Below are 15,808 nucleotides of genomic sequence, written 5' to 3' on the forward strand. Positions count from 1 at the left end.
CCTGTCGAATAAAATTTATAGCAATGAACCCAAAGCAATCAACGACGGAAATAAGTGAGGGCTTTCCGCGATCATTTAATTCAGATTTCATTGGCGTCATACACCACATTATTTTTCGAATGCCCTAGAGTCCAACAGTGTGTACACGTGATTTTACATGGAACTTTTTTGTCTCCAGGGCAAAACTCTTCTGTGTGTTATCTCCAGTTGCACCAGCTATAAATCCCATGTGTCAACAAATCTTCAACCAATCTCCTCTGACATCACAGAAGATAGTATTTACAGCTGTCAATTAAGTACCGACTTTATATGGCTGCGTAAGGAAGATTGGCAACTGTGGTAATTGTCTCGACCGGAATGGTATATCAAAAAGAGTTCAGTGTGTGATAAGCGCTTTTTTGAGATCGGTAATTAAAATAACTATAACTGAAATAATCATTATTCTTAGCACAAAAAAACCACTGATATGCACAGGTTGGATAGGATTTTTGTGTGGTAGTTAAGCTCAAAAACAAAAACAAAATTTTAGTATTTCAACGTTAAAGTTGTTAAGAATTGCATTGCAAACAATGATATTGATTGCTCATACTAAGAGATCTTTCAATTAGAATTAGAAAGTAGAAACATGCATACTAAAAAGTGTTAGAATATAAAGAAAGGCGGTGCAAAAAATCGGAAGGAGTAAATGTGTCTTTAAGGTAAAATTGTCCTAACCAATTTTTTCAAAACTACCTGATTTCCCAACAAAAATCCCTCATTAATGATGACTTTTTTTAAAGTTTGCGGATACAATGAAATAACAAGAAGAAACATGATTAATAATCCAAATATTAATCACTACATTCTGATTCTCGTGTTTACATTCTTGGAACTCAGCTGATAAATCACTATCAAATATTAATTTTTCTTGCGTAATAAAAATATCAAATAAAAAACCAACGATCGATATCACTTTAATTAGTTCTCGCTTTGATAAACATTTTTAAATTAGTTTCGATCGGTAATCAAGCTATTGTTGGCTCGAAATCAGCATGCTGGATTCCGAGAAACATTCGCATACAAAATGCACAAAGTGCTAAATAATAATTTATTGCTTCAATACAATGTATGTTTAAAATGCTGCGATTGCTCTTTCGTACGAATTGGTTACGCAGCAGATATCGGCCAAACTAACTCAACGTGAATCATTATGCCATCAGAACAAAAGGTTTCTATCGATTAAAAATATGAGAAACTTCATGGAATTGTAGTTTATCTGCAGAGAATATAAAAATTTGAAAATATCCAGCAATCACGAAAGGCTGAGAACTCAACCTTGCTCTTTTTTCGAGTAACGAAATATTTTGCAGAATATTTTCACCCATGCTAATAGAATACTTATATGTAGGTACCTTTTTGAAAGGAAACAAACGGGATACATGAATTGTCAGACGCAATCCCTTCGAGCTTGATTTCTTTTTATAAATGATCATTGATTATGCACTTCTTTTGAAGTGCGATACAACATACTCATTATTAGCAATTATTTTGTTTCTTGTAACCAAACTTTCATTACGGAAGATGAAGCCTAAATGCGAACTTGACATGTTACTTCAATGCGCGGTGCTATAAAAATTTTGTGATTGGAAATTATACTAAAAATTGCTTTCAAAATGACAAACACAGAAGGAGTTCGTTCTTACTAATTGCACTTTCTGATTCACATAGGTAATACTTATATTCTTTTTTTCTTCTGATATTTGCAGACTCGTAAGCAAAAATGGCTTCGTTCGGCGCTTGGGACTACGTGGTGCTCGTTGCCGTAATGATGGTGTCGGCAGGTATCGGCATTTACTACAGGTTTTCCGGTGGCAAGCAGAAAACCACTACGGTAAGCAGTAAGGGTTTGATCGAAGAACAAATAGAGTCTAAAATGTTTTGCAGACATGGGAACAAGCGTTCATTTTATTAGTTGAACTGGGTCTTAGAATTTCGTAAAAAATTCAAAGTTTATAGTTCTACGAACGAAAATAAACTTTTAGAAAATCGACGGCACTACAAAAAAATCAACGAATTGCACGTTTACAGTCATTTATATTACATTGTTTCTCGTTGTCGTTTGTCTGTGATTCAAAGAAAAAATCAATCCAATCCAACAAATTTCTTCCCAATTTCATCTTGTATCTGCCTTTTTGTAGTGTTTCAATACCATTCTAGGACTTTTTATGCTTTTTTGACCCTTAGAAATGCTTCTTCGCTATTCGGAGTTGAATTTAGATTCATTTTCTTTAAAAAAAAACCGCTTCTCCGCCATTCTGAAATGTTTCGTGATTCTCTGTTGACTTTTTTGGTCTTTTGAAGCCTTGCACTCCATTGCTGCTGCTCACCAACCACACCATCTACGAACCCAAGCAGCACACATTGTTGAAATGAAGCAAACGCAACTCTCAATGCAGCATTCGAAGATTGTAATAATTCGCATCCGTTACTTTTATTCAACTTGTAAATAACCGAAAAAGCGCAAGAGGTGGAGCCTATATGCAACTAACAGTGCTATGTGAAATCATCATCTGCATCGATACCCTCTGAAGTATAGCAAGAAAAGAGAGGAGAGATAATTTTTTTTTTACCTTTACTCTAATTACTTTTCGGTGATGATGTCGCGAAGTTTCATATAACTACCTATATTATAAAAAAAACCTCAAATATATCGAATTTTTACTCTACTTACGCTTCTGATAGGTATGTAATTCTACCTGCGATTCAAAATTTACCGTGCAAAAAATGTTTTTACTTCGTAATTATTCACGCGCCTTTTATAAAGTGTTGTGCAAGAATTTTTATGATTCAAACTCGCCAGATTATAAACAATATTTTGGGAAACGATAGTTCAGAAAACCTTGCTCAGTGCAATCATATTTCCAGCAATAATCATTTATCATTCATTTATATATATTAGAGATGGCTGTTTACTGTGTGGTAATTTTAGCAAATATATGGTTTAATAAGATGTTGCTATACATTTTCATCATTAGTTTGCTTTCCTCAGAAGAAAACATATGTGAAACAACAATATTCAACATCATGTGACATTATTGTTATTTAAAAGCATCATGAAATATGCAGTTGGGAATAGATTGCAGAAAACTATTGAGCATTTTCTAGTGCTCAGTTACGAGAATGATACACGTAATTCTTTTAAATTTCTTGAGAGCAACCGGAAAAGTTTCTTGCACCGTTGAAAAGGTTTTAAAACAACAAATGTTGAGCAGTCTCATTTGAAAACATATTGCAAGTGCTGCTTGGGAAGCCTCGCAAGTCGTCTTCCACTTGATCGAGCCACCTAGCATGCTGCGCAACTCGTCGCCTCATTCGAATTGGATCGTTATCGAGAAGAAATTTCACTGGGCTGTTGTTGGAGGTTCCTACGACATGCCCAGTCCACCGCAGGCTCTTAATTTTCGCTGTTTGGAAGATAAGTGATTCTCCCAGCAGCTGATGCAACTCAGATTTCATTCGCTTTTGCCACAATGCATTTTCCATCTGCACTCCATCGCAAATGGTAGGCAGCACCTTCCTTTCGAAAACCCCAACCACGGTTTCGGCGAACTGTATTCAAGCGAATTGTCCTTTGAAGTCCAAAGTAGGCACGATTTCCTGCCAAAAGGCGGCGACGAATTTCTCTGTTGGTTTCATTAATAGCAATCACCAGTGAGCCCAGATAAACTAACCAGCTTGATTGCATCAACGCAAATTTGAGTTTTTGATGGGAAGTTGATACTGTCTTCTCTGAAACCTCTTCCTTTTATATACTTACTTAGTCTTTAAAGCGGTTATATCCCGTCCAATTCGTCCGGCTTCAGCCTTCAGTCTGATGTACGTCCCCATCATCTTCTAATGGGTTCGTGCTACGATGTCGATGTCAAAAAGTGGAGAGGACTTTAGAAATATCGTGCCACATTATCTAGACCAATAATTAGTAAGGCACGTCTCGATCATGATCATATCCGTTAATCCGGAAAAGCATAATCGTACACAATCTGCCAAAATTGATCAAACAAAAATGTGTCTCAATTAATCATTTTTTTTATTAAAAAATTGTTTCTTTATCAAGTTAATTTCTTTCCGAATAAAAGAAAAATATTGACTCAAGCTTCCCTTTAAGCGACTGCGAATTGCCGGACCTTTCTCTTGAGTCCTTTCATCAAGTTTTATACAACTTTCTTGGTCAGTTTGTTTGCCGCCGAACGCCAACTAGCCTTGAACTGTATCTGGTTGACAACTGTTAGTGTTCATGTTCATGTCTTCTTGAGGTTCCGCTTGAAAATAGCCCAGTATTTTTCTATTTTGGAACCACCTGGACGTTGTTCGCGGCATGTCACTCCATGGCCTTTTTATGCAATGACAAGATGCCAAATCCGACCAACACAGAACGGAACAACCGTGTTGCTTGGGGAAAGACAACAGATCGGTTTCCAGGCACACCTGCACATAAATTTCCTGGTAGACGGAACCATTCACGATGAAAATGTTGCGCTTCAGACCACAGAAACGGATGGCCTGATATTTTTTTGCAAACTTCAACAGCTTTATGTGTTCGAAAATCTCTGACAGTTTGCCTTGACGTAAGTTTCATCGTCGCCCGTTAGAATTCAAGATGTAGACCTCCGGTTCCTGGAAAATAACCAAAGACTTGACCAAATGCCAGGATCATATTATTAGACCCAGGGTGGCCACTCAAAACCCGAAATTAAATTCCTGGTTTTTTCCCGGTTCGTCAAATATTTTTCCCGGTCAATTGTACTTCTAAATTCTGTACTTTTTCACAAGTTAAGGATTAAAACAGCGCGACTTTCAATTTACATCCCAATATGCTCAAAGTCACATGAACGTGTTCGTCATCTTTTTCGAGAGGAGATCATGTCTACGAGTATTTTTTAAGTTTGTAGGAACCGTTATTTCCTCAACCAATATAAAAAAAATATGTTACGCATTTCTTGCAAAACAAACTTAATTTTAATCAAGCCAATCAGATATTCAAAACACTTTGTTGTGTATGTAGCTTTTTTAGAACAAGTAAATTTAAATTCCCCTGGCATCACTGCCTCTCAGTTAATGTACACTTGAAACGAAAGACACTTCGCATACTTTGTCGCTCCGGTCTAAAAGTACTTTTAATACGTTCGATGCAAGTAAAGTTTCAACTAAGCAGTTATAAATCGTTTTTTATATCTGAGATCCCTGATACACAATAAATTTTGGTGTCAGAAGTGGGATTAAAGAGCGAAACATTCCGGTCGAAAGTAAGACGCGTTCGTTCCGGTTTCGCGAAAAGCAAAATGGCTTCCGGAGAGCTAATGGAAACTCTAACGCGGATGCTAGCCGACGCTCTAAAATCCTCCATTGAAAATACATTGGGACCAGCGAATCCTGCCAGAGATGCACCAAATGTAAGATCGCCTTTGTTTTCCGTGTCTGAATATCGTTCTTCGGAGAATACTTCTGTCTCGGATTATTTCAACCGCTTCGAGTGGGCTCTACAGTTGAGCAATATTCCAGCAGCTCAATATGCACATAATGCACGAGTGCACATGGGCACAGAACTGAACAATGCCATCAAATTTTTAGTAAGTCCGCGTGATCCAGTGGATATTCCGTACGATGAGCTTCGCACGACTTTGGTCAATCATTTCAACCGATCGAAAGACAAGTACGTGGAAAGCGTAAAATTCCGGGAAATTGTGCAGCAGAAAGATGAATCTATCTCTAGTTTTGTTCTCCGTCTCAAACAAGGTGCTGCGTACTATGAATATGGTGAATTCCTAGATCGAATGCTGATTGAACAGCTTCTACATGGCCTCGAATCGCGAGACATGTGTGACGAAATCATCGCCAAGAAACCAGCAACATTCAAGGCGGCATTTGAGGTTGCACACACCCTAGAAGCCACACGGAATACGACCAAAGAAGTGAGAACGGCAAGACCATCGATGATGTTCGAAGCGGCGAACAAATTAGGTTATGAAACACCAAAGACAAAGAGAGTAACTTCCAGTAGCTACTCTTCGTCACACCCACACAAGCAGCGTAAGCATAAGATTGGTGGGAAACCAACACAAGGGCAAATCACATGCAGTGGATGTGGTGGTAACCACACACGAACACAGTGCAAGTTTCGTGAAGCGAAGTGCTTCAATTGCGATAAAACAGGGCATATATCGAAAGTTTGTAGAGCCACCAAGCAAAGAATGGCAGACGTTACTGCATCGCAGGTGCAATCAGAAGTTTTTCCTGCAGCGCAAGTAGATATAATCCAGTCGCTGAATAAAATTCAGTCCTCCGCCTCATCTGGGAAGCAAATCATCGACGTCAACATTGACGGACAAAACCTCAAAATGGAAGTAGACACCGGGTGCCCCTTGCGGAATAATTAGTGAAAACAAACTACGGTCAATCAAACATGCATTCGTTCTACAGAAAGCAGACCGGCGGTTTTCTAGTTACACCGGTCATCAAATTGTGTGTTTAGGCCGTCTCCCTGTGGATGTCACAATCGGTCACACAACACGCAGATTGGATTTGTATGTAGTTTCTGGAGACTACGATACGCTCTTCGGTAGGGAATGGATTTCCCAGTTTACGGATGAAGTCAATTTGAACCAGTTATTTTCCCAAACCGGTCAGGTAAACTCTGTTCTACCTGCTGATTCCACATTGTCAACTGAGCAGAATCAGGCCCTCAAGCAACTGCTGATCAATTATGACGATGTTTTCAGCGATACTCCAGGCAAACTAATAGGCCCTCCCGCATCTGTTCATCTAAAACCCGAAACAGCACCAGTTTTTGCGAAAGCACGAGACGTTCCGCTGGCATTGAGAAGCCAGTATGCAAGAGAAATCGGGAAGAAACTTGCTACAGGCGTCTACGAGAGAGTCGACTACTCTGAATGAGCATCCCCCACCCACATTGTTGTGAAGAAGAATGGAAGCCTACTGTAAATCCCCGGATGATTATCGACGAACACCCGATTCCCAAGATCGAATCCATCTTTTTTTTTTTTTTTTAAGGTGGCGGGGAAATCTGCAAACAGACACCTGAGAAGAGAACTCAGGGTGTGAGGATGAGACTAGGGGAGAGATGCTGGGGTAGTTACACTCGCCCAGACACCTACTGATCCCTGTCCCGACCCACTAAAACCCCTCCAGTCTCCAGCCCTGGTCTTCCCGGAACGACGGTTAAGTATTACGTCGGGGAGTGGCTTTTGTGCGTGATGCACCCTCTTTACTCTTATAACCTCCTAGCTAACTACCTGGAGACTGGTAATTAGCTACCGCTGGCGTGTTGGTGGTTGACCCGCCACACACGTTGCAGCTCCAGAACAATCTGAGAGGCGGCCGCACAGACCGCGTTCCAGATGTCCGGGTCGTCGCACATCCTCCGGACTAGATTGTCCGGAGTAGTGCCAGGCCCGCTCACAGCCATCATGTTGCTCCTCGCTCTTGCGAAACGGGGGCATACGAAGAAGACATGCTCAGCAGTCTCCTCCTCCTCCACGCACTCGGGACACATGGGGGACACCGCGTGTCCGAACCTGTGCAGATATTGCCTGAAACAACCATGGCCTGACAGGATTTGTGTCAGGTGGAAGTTCACTTCACCATGTCGTCTCCCGACCCAGCCGGATATCTCCGGTATGAGTCGGTGCGTCCATCTGCCCTTTGTGGAGTTGGACCATTCCCGCTGCCAGCGGAGCATCGAGAATGACCTTCTGGTACCTCGTATGCCCCTTGTGTCACGTTGGTCGAAACACTCTCCTTCCTCCTTGATGGCGATGCTGATAGGCGTCATGCCGGACAAGACACAGATTGCATCGTATGACACCGTACGATACGCACTCGCAACTCTCAGGCACATGAGCCTGTAGGTACTTTCCAGTTTACCACGGTAACTGTTAGTACCTAGCGCTCTGGACCACACTGGCCCACCATACCTAAGTATGGACGAAACCACGCTAGCAAGAAGTCTTCGCTTGCTGCCATAAACTGCTGAGCTATTGGACATTATACGAGATAGTGCTGCAATAGCCGATGAGGCCCTCTTACAGGCATAGTCGACGTGACTCCCGAACGTGAGCTCCCAGTCCTCGACCTTGCGTATACAGTGCGCGGCCGTCAACTCGACCTCCTCGATAGACTCGCCGTAAACCTCCAGCGTTATGTCGTCTGCAAAGCCGACGATCACAACCCCTACAGGGAACTTGAGTTTCAACACTCCGTCATACATGACATTCCACAACACCGGGCCCAGGATAGAACCTTGCGGAACTCCTGCGGTAATTGGGACGCACTTCTGACCCTCCTCCGTGTCGTAAACTAGTACTCGATTCTGGAAATAATTTTCCAGAATCTTGTACAGCGACACCGGTACATGGATGCTCCTGAGCGCGAGCGCTATGGAGTCCCAACTGGCACTATTGAACGCATTCTTCACGTCGAGCGTGACGATTGCGCAGTAGCGTATTCCCCTTCTCTTGCGCTGGATTGCTACCTCCGCCGTCTTGATGACGGAAGAGATTGCGTCCAGCGTGGACCTGCCCTTCCGGAAGCCGAACTGGTTACTTGCCAGACCGTGTACACCCTCCGTGTACCTCACCAGTCTGTTGAGGATGATCCTCTCAAGCACCTTGCCCACGGTGTCCAGCAGGCAGATAGGCCTATATGCCGATGGGTCCCCTGGCGGTTTCCCAGCCTTCGGCAATAAGACCAGTCTCTGCCGCTTCCACCTGTCCGGAAAGAGACAGTCATCCAGGCACCTCTGCATGACTGCCCTGAACAGCCCGGGGGCCGTTTTTATCGCCAGCCTGATCGCCAGGTTAGGGATACAATCCGGTCCCGGTGCCTTGCTCACCTTTAGGGATTTGGCGATCACGATGAGTTCCTCATTCGTAACCCTTGCCTCCTCCCCTGCCTCGACACGGCTGTCGTCGCTCACGGATTGGATGCTCGGCAGGTTGGCCGACCATCTCTGGTCTATGTCTGAGATACTGGAACGTCGGACGTGAGACTCGACTGCCGGAGGCCAAGGACTTGGCTCGTGGCGTGGAAAGAGTCCCTCGATGATACGCTTCAGCATCGCTGGTGATTGCTCTGCAGGCGCCAGTGCGCCTTTAGTCTTGGCCATTACGATCCTGTAGGCGTCACCCCACGGATTTGTATTGGCACTCGCACATAGCCTATCGAAGCAGGCCCTCTTGCTGGCCTTCATCGCACTCTTTAGCATCGATCTTGCCGAACTGAAGGCTGCGTGGCGCTCTGTCCTCTCTTCTTCGTTTCGCGCACGCTGCATCCTCCGTCTTGCACGGAGGCACGCACTGCGAAGGTCGGCTATCGCGTCCGTCAACCAGTAAACCGGTGGCTTTCCATTCCTAGGTTGGCGAGTCCTAGATCGAATCCATCTTCAACCACATGAAGGGAGCTTGTTTGTTCAGTCACTTGGACGTGACGGATGCTTACACACACACCTCCCAATAGATGCAGAGTTTCGACACGTCCTTACACTGAATACACCCACACATGGTTTAATTCGTCCGACAAGAGCGGTGTATGGCGCGGCAAATATTCCTGCAATTTGGCAGCGTCGAATGGAGACTGTTCTTCAAAGTTTGTCAAATGTAATAAACTTTTTTGACGACATTATTGTTTTCACAGACAGTTTCGAAAACCTGCTGACGGCTCTCACAGCAGTTTTCGAAAGACTAAAACATCACCGTTTACGTTTAAATCGTACTAAATGTATTTTCGCCACTACGGCCTTGGAGTGCTTGGGTCATAAAATTGATGCAAGTGGATTGCATAAATCAGATAAACACATAGCAGCTGTACGAGATGCACCTCGTCCTTCGAATCTGGATGAACTTCAACTGTTTTTGGGAAAAGCAACGTACTATAATTCGTTCATTTCCAATCTTTCTGCACGATCCTGTTGTTTACGAGATATGTTACTGAAGGATAGTTTTGAGTGGAATCCTGAACGGGTTGCAGCGTACGAAGACATCAAATCAGCTTCAGTATCCCCGAAGGTGCTTATGCAGTACGATCCAGCTCTTCACTTGCTTTTAGCCACAGATGCCAGCAAAAGTGGTTTAGGGGCAGTCCTTTCGCATCGACTATCAAACGGTTTAGAACGTCCGATAGCCTTCGCCAGTCGATCAATGTCTCCCACTGAGCAACGGTATCCCCAGATTGACAAATTGGCCCTTGCTATCGTGTGGGCGGTTGAAAAATTCTTTTACTACCTCTACGCTCGACAGTTTAGTCTAATCACCGATCACAAGCCGTTGACTCAAATTTTGAATCCTACGAAATCGCTTCCTACCCTGTGTATCAGCAGAATGGAAAATTATGCTGATTATTTGTCAAATTTCAATTTTGAGGTTGTGTACAAATCTACGAAAAAAAAATGTAAATGCAGATTACTGCTCTCGAATTAAGCGAAACGACGATGGTGTTAAAAATTTGTGTCTTCGTGAGGGAAGAAGTATTGGTGCGGACGAATTCGAAATCTTTGTTTTGCATCAAATCGCACAACTACCGATAAATGCTGAGCAAATAGCCCGAGAAACACGCAAAGATCCTAGTCTTGGTAAAATTGTTCAATTGTTAGAAGCCGGTACCGATTTATTGCGAGCTGGATACAAAGCCCCAGAAGTGAAGTATTCGCTCGCTGCTAATTGTTTACTGTTCGAGCATAGGGTGGTGATACCATCAGTTTTTCGTCAGTCTGTATTGAATGATCTCCATGTACCACATATAGGGATTGTCAAAATGGAAGGGCTCGCTCGTTCGTTTGTTTACTTGCCCGGAATTGATGCGGACATCGAAAAACAAGTAAAATCGTGTTCTCAGTGTTCTCGTCAGGCTCATGCTCCACCGAAATTTAGTGAACATCATTGGCAGTATCCCAAAGGTCCTTGGGAAAGAATACATATTGATTATGCAGGTCCGGTAGCAGGTTCAATGTTGCTGATCGTAGTCGATTCGTATAGCAAATGGTTGGAAGTAAAGGTAACCCAATCAACCACAACAGCAGCAACAATTGGAATTATGGACGAGTTGTTTTCAAGTTTCGGAGTGCCTGTAACTATAGTTTCGGACAATGGTCCGCAATTCACCGCGACAGACTTCAAGGTGTTTTTGCAGAGAAGTGGAGTGAAATATCATAAGCTTTCGGCGCCGTATCACCCTGCAACAAATGGTCAAGCGGAGCGGTACGTTCAAACGACGAAGGACGCTTTAAAAGCGATGGGAACTACAGCATCAACGTTGCAGTCAAACCTGAATATTTTTCTACAGATGTACCGTTTAGCTCCACATGCGACGACTGGGGATGCACCGTCGAAATTGTTTCTAGGGCGAATTCTCAGAACGCGTTTGGATCTTCTGAAACCTAAAAATCTTCAGCAACGAATCGTAACGAAACAGCAAGCCAATTTCCAACCATCATTTCGTGTATTCTCTGCAGGTCAACCAGTTTATATTCTCTCTGGTAATTGTCGTATGGACAAGTGGATTCCTGGTGTAGTGACAGCTAAATTGGGAGACTTGCACTACGAAATCGAATACGCTGGTAAACGGTTTAGGCGTCACATCGATCAGATACGTTTCCGGCACGAATCTAAAGAACATCAGATCAGCTCAGAGGCGAATTCTTGTCAGCAGAATGTACCAAAACGTATTCATTTCTACGGTAGTAACGTGACAGTTCCAGTGATACCATCGACGCCAAACAACACAGGGACAGCTTCGACCAATGACGACTCACCGCAGTTTCACACACCGGCAGGTAGCCCTGGTCTTCCAGGAACAAGCCCTTCTTCGTTCATCGTTCGTCGTTCGACAAGAGACCGCCATCCTCCATGCAGATACTCGCCTTAGGTGATCCATTCCGAAAGGAGAGAAGAAATGTTGTGTATGTAGCTTTTTTAGAACAAGTGAATTTAAATTCCCCTGGCATCACTGCCTCTCAGTTAATGTACACTTGAAACGATTTTATATCCGAGATCCCTGATACACAATACACTCCAAACACATTACTTCAGCTGCGCAAACACATTACTTCAGCAGCGCACGCACACGCACTTCCGGGCTCTTCCGGGCTTCTTCATCTTGATCAGACTGCTCCTTCTTTTTTGCCTCCATCAATTCAATATATCGGCTTTATGGATTGCGAGCGTAAAGGATCAACGACTAGCAAAGCAAAGGAAAGCCTTGGTACTACATTCTGACTCGGAGCTCGCTACGGTCCTACTGACACTAACAGCAAAAACATCATATCAAGAAGACTAGGAACTCTGCCTGAGATTGAGCGACAGCTTAGGCAGCGCAGCCTTTCGAGTAAAAGTGGAACTGACGCATGCTAGTGTGTGTGCTGGCGATGCGAATGCAAGCCGAACGCACAGGTTGGACCTTCACATACGTCCACTCTGTCTTCGCAGCGACGCAAACTTCCACCTTCAATAGAGGGAGTGCGCTGTTTAATTTGACGCTTGTCATTTGTATGGGATCGATGCAGAGATGCCAGTCTTCTTGATATGATGTTTTTGCTAACAGTCTCTCCTGAGCCGAGACTCGAACCTACGACGACTGGCTCGTTAGGCCAGCATCGTACCTCGAGACCAACTGGGAGATGGGGATCAAGAACTAAGTGATATCAATTTCGTCTACTCCACCAGCATCTTGTACTGCTGCATCGTATACCAAGCGCTGTGCTACAAGGCTTTCCTATTCCAGATTCACGACTAGGTAACCCAACATGGCATTGCCATGAACCTAATAGAATCAAAATCTTCTTTATATTCACGGTCGAGTTAGGAAGGTTCTTGCCTGAACCGGCTATCAGATCTCTCCAAAATGTATCAAGGCGCTTCTGACTACGGCGGTAAGAGGTCAGAAATGTCTTCATCGAATGCATAAGGCCTGTACTCGAAACAATGCACCTTTTTATCCGTGTGTAACTTTTTTGTCCGTGGGAAAAGGTGATGAAAAGCTGGGTATAACCACATCTCTGTCACGAACGTCATCCCCATACATTTCGCTTGAAGCCGTTTTTCTCTGGCTCTCTGGCTCGATTATACGTCATAAGGCTGTCAGTGCTTGCGAAACAGCCGATTAAGCACCGTCCATGCGAGATCAACTGTTTCTGCAAGTGGTGTGAAGAAATGCAGAAAGCGAAAAACGATTGTTTTGTTTTGAACATTTTATGGATTTTGTGTAGGACATAAATGGTCACGTTCAAACATGTTTCAACACGTTCCGGATAGCCCTACATTCAATATAGTAAAAAGCACGCAAAAAATCCGTACAGTAACACATGCGGCACATTGAACGGAGCTTATGACCATATTTCCAACAGTAGCGCCATCATCATCGACGGCGGCTTCAGGAAACTGTTGCCATGACATCGGTCTGGGTATAACAGGTTTGGAGTGTATTATTTACATGTGCAAAATTTCATAACAATCGGTCCAATGGTTATTGAGATGTCATTGGAACAAGAAGAAAATCGCCGTCATGGAAAATCCGACTGCGGCAAATGTGTTTCGGGTGGTAAAATCGTTTAACCCTCTAGTGCCCAATGCCGCCTTTTAGCGGGCTTCAGTCAAACCTCTAAAAAGCTTCAATAAGTACTGTTTATAATGATTCATAGTGATTTTACCGACGCCCATCTAGAAATTAACTTGGACACTAGAGGGTTAAGGAGTCACAGCCAATCGAGCGGCGGAAGGCCCGGAAAATGTTGTATTATTTCAAGCCTATTCCTAACCTCCCGATTCACGGCGCAGCTCTAAAGGCAAACTGTTCTGCCTGGATCGTTCAGACCATGAAATGAGATGGGCTCCGCGTATTCAAGGTCCGGAAGGCATCGAACTGGCGTGATAAACATCAAGGCAGACGCAAAGCAGATACTGGGGCTGGAGTTCCACGTTGCCACTTCACGGTTTGATGTTCCAGAAGACATAAGAAAGAAGAAAGTGGACTTTTGATTCGCCATGAAATACTTGCTCTGGCGGTAATCTGAGTAAACCGTACATCACAACGAGTACCATCAACAGTGAAATTTACCGCACCGAGTGCCTCCAGGAGCGTCTGTTGCCCTTCCTGCGATACCACGGAGGCGAGACATTATTTTGGCCGGTCCTGGCATCATGCCATTACGCTCAATCGGCGTTGGATTGGTATAGAGAAAATAACGTATCTTTTGTACCAAAAAACCGCCAGTGAAATTCCCGGTTTTTTCCGGTTCCAAACAATTCCCGGTTTTTCCCCGGTTCTCCCGGTTTTCCCGGTTGGTTGCCACCCTGTAGACCGTAAAGCGATCACAGTTACCATTTGGCATCTTGTCAGGAGCTGAAGTTATTGACGTTGAGATAAGATAGTTTTTTTGCACTGTAATAGACTTTAGAAGTGTTTTCTGGTATTATAGGCATAATTTGGGATTTCTGAGCTCAATTCGAAATTATATTCTTATTTGGCGCTTTCTGCTTTTTTCGGTACTGTAATTTTTTTTTTGTTACTGTTTCTGGCCTTTGAAGTATTTTTAACTAAATTTGGGAACATTATTTGTTGTTTTTTTTTTTCTCTAGCCTGACTAAATATAATATTTTGTGACCTTTCGTGTCATTTCATACGGTATAATAAAAAAACATTTCAACGTTACACAGAAATTTATGTTGTTCGATGAGCGATTCTTAAAAAAATGTGCTGAAAAACGTATGGTTTTGTTTTTCTTCCAATTTTCGATTTACCTCTTCCGAAATAAGCACTTAACAACAAATAAACAAAAAAAGCCGCACGCTGCTTGCTGGTAAGCATGTTTCGCGCGATTCCGTGCCGGCCGGTTTGTTTTCATTTTCTGCTGCACGAATGATTCGCTGTATCACGCGATTCGAAACGGGTCTGGTGTGGTGAAAACTACGGGGGGAAGCGTTTGCCGTCTAACGATCGTACGATACTTGACCCTATCGTCGGCGGAATCACGCGTCGCAGGTAACGGTCGAAATTCCGCTCTTTTCTTCTTCAATATTTTACTAACCGGTTCTTCTGCTTTATACGATATCGATTGTCTAGAGTTCTGATGATACAAAATTTGCTCTCTATTTTCAGGAATATTTGCTGGCCGATCGCAACATGTCCATCTGGCCGGTATCGTTCAGCCTGATGGCAAGCTTTATGTCGGCGATCACACTGCTGGGAGTTTCGAACGAAAACTACCAATTTGGGACCCAGTTCGTAGTGATAAACTTTTCGTACGGATTGGCCACACCGATTGCAGCCTATTTGTTTCTGCCTGTATTTTTCAAACTGGAGGCCAGTAGTGCCTATGAAGTACGCATACAGCACCTTTTTCAGCACATGTTAGTTTTTCAGGATAAATCCTCTCTTTCAGTATCTAGAGATGCGGTTCGGTAAAAAGACTCGATTGGTTGCCTCACTGGCCTATCTATTGCAAATGATTTTGTACATGGGAATCGCCGTTTACGCCCCGGCGCTGGCCCTGGAAGCGGTCACCGGCTTGAATCAGACCTATTCCATCCTGGCGATCGGAATAATCTGCACGTTTTACTCTACAATCGGTGGTATGAAAGCGGTGTTGTATACAGATCTGTTCCAATCGATATTAATGTTTGCGGCTATTTTCGCGGTTATTATCTGCGCCGCAATTGACGCCGGAGGCTTAGGAAAAATCTGGGAAGTTGCTGAAAGGGGGAACCGGCTGGAATTTTTGAAGTAAAATTAATTTTGTAACTTTCGGTAGTGTTTTAATCCCACT

The 15,808-nt window shown here is 43.4% G+C and overlaps 2 protein-coding genes across 3 annotated transcripts in view; both read left to right on the plus strand.

Moving 5' to 3' along the window:
* The window catches only part of LOC129730884 (putative sodium-dependent multivitamin transporter), a 34,867-nt gene that overhangs the window by 17,211 nt on the left and 1,848 nt on the right, over positions 1-15,808 (plus strand). For both annotated transcript variants that reach the window (XM_055690481.1, XM_055690482.1), the window contains exons 2-4: positions 1,746-1,870; positions 15,142-15,363; positions 15,425-15,765. In XM_055690481.1, coding sequence (XP_055546456.1) covers positions 1,760-1,870; positions 15,142-15,363; positions 15,425-15,765 — 674 coding nt within the window. In that variant the 5' untranslated portion in view covers positions 1,746-1,759. The remainder of the gene's footprint in view (positions 1-1,745; positions 1,871-15,141; positions 15,364-15,424; positions 15,766-15,808) is intronic.
* LOC129730885 (uncharacterized protein K02A2.6-like) lies at positions 9,597-15,133 on the plus strand. The gene is made up of 2 exons (XM_055690484.1): positions 9,597-11,115; positions 11,179-15,133. Exons 1-2 carry the CDS (start codon positions 10,381-10,383, stop codon positions 11,911-11,913), a joined length of 1,470 nt encoding a protein of 489 aa, XP_055546459.1. The 5' UTR covers positions 9,597-10,380; the 3' UTR covers positions 11,914-15,133.

The sequence above is a fragment of the Wyeomyia smithii genome, chromosome 3 (assembly GCF_029784165.1).
Source record: "Wyeomyia smithii strain HCP4-BCI-WySm-NY-G18 chromosome 3, ASM2978416v1, whole genome shotgun sequence".
NCBI classification, from domain to species: Eukaryota; Metazoa; Arthropoda; class Insecta; order Diptera; family Culicidae; genus Wyeomyia; species Wyeomyia smithii.

Coding starts and splice junctions, on each gene's coding strand:
- LOC129730885 (XM_055690484.1), top strand. CDS start 10,381: ATGCTGATTATTTGTCAAATTTCAATTTTGAGGTTGTGTACAAATCTA. Junction 11,116..11,178: donor TTTCAAGTTTCGGAGTGCCT/GTAACTATAGTT, acceptor GTGTTTTTGCAG/AGAAGTGGAGTGAAATATCA.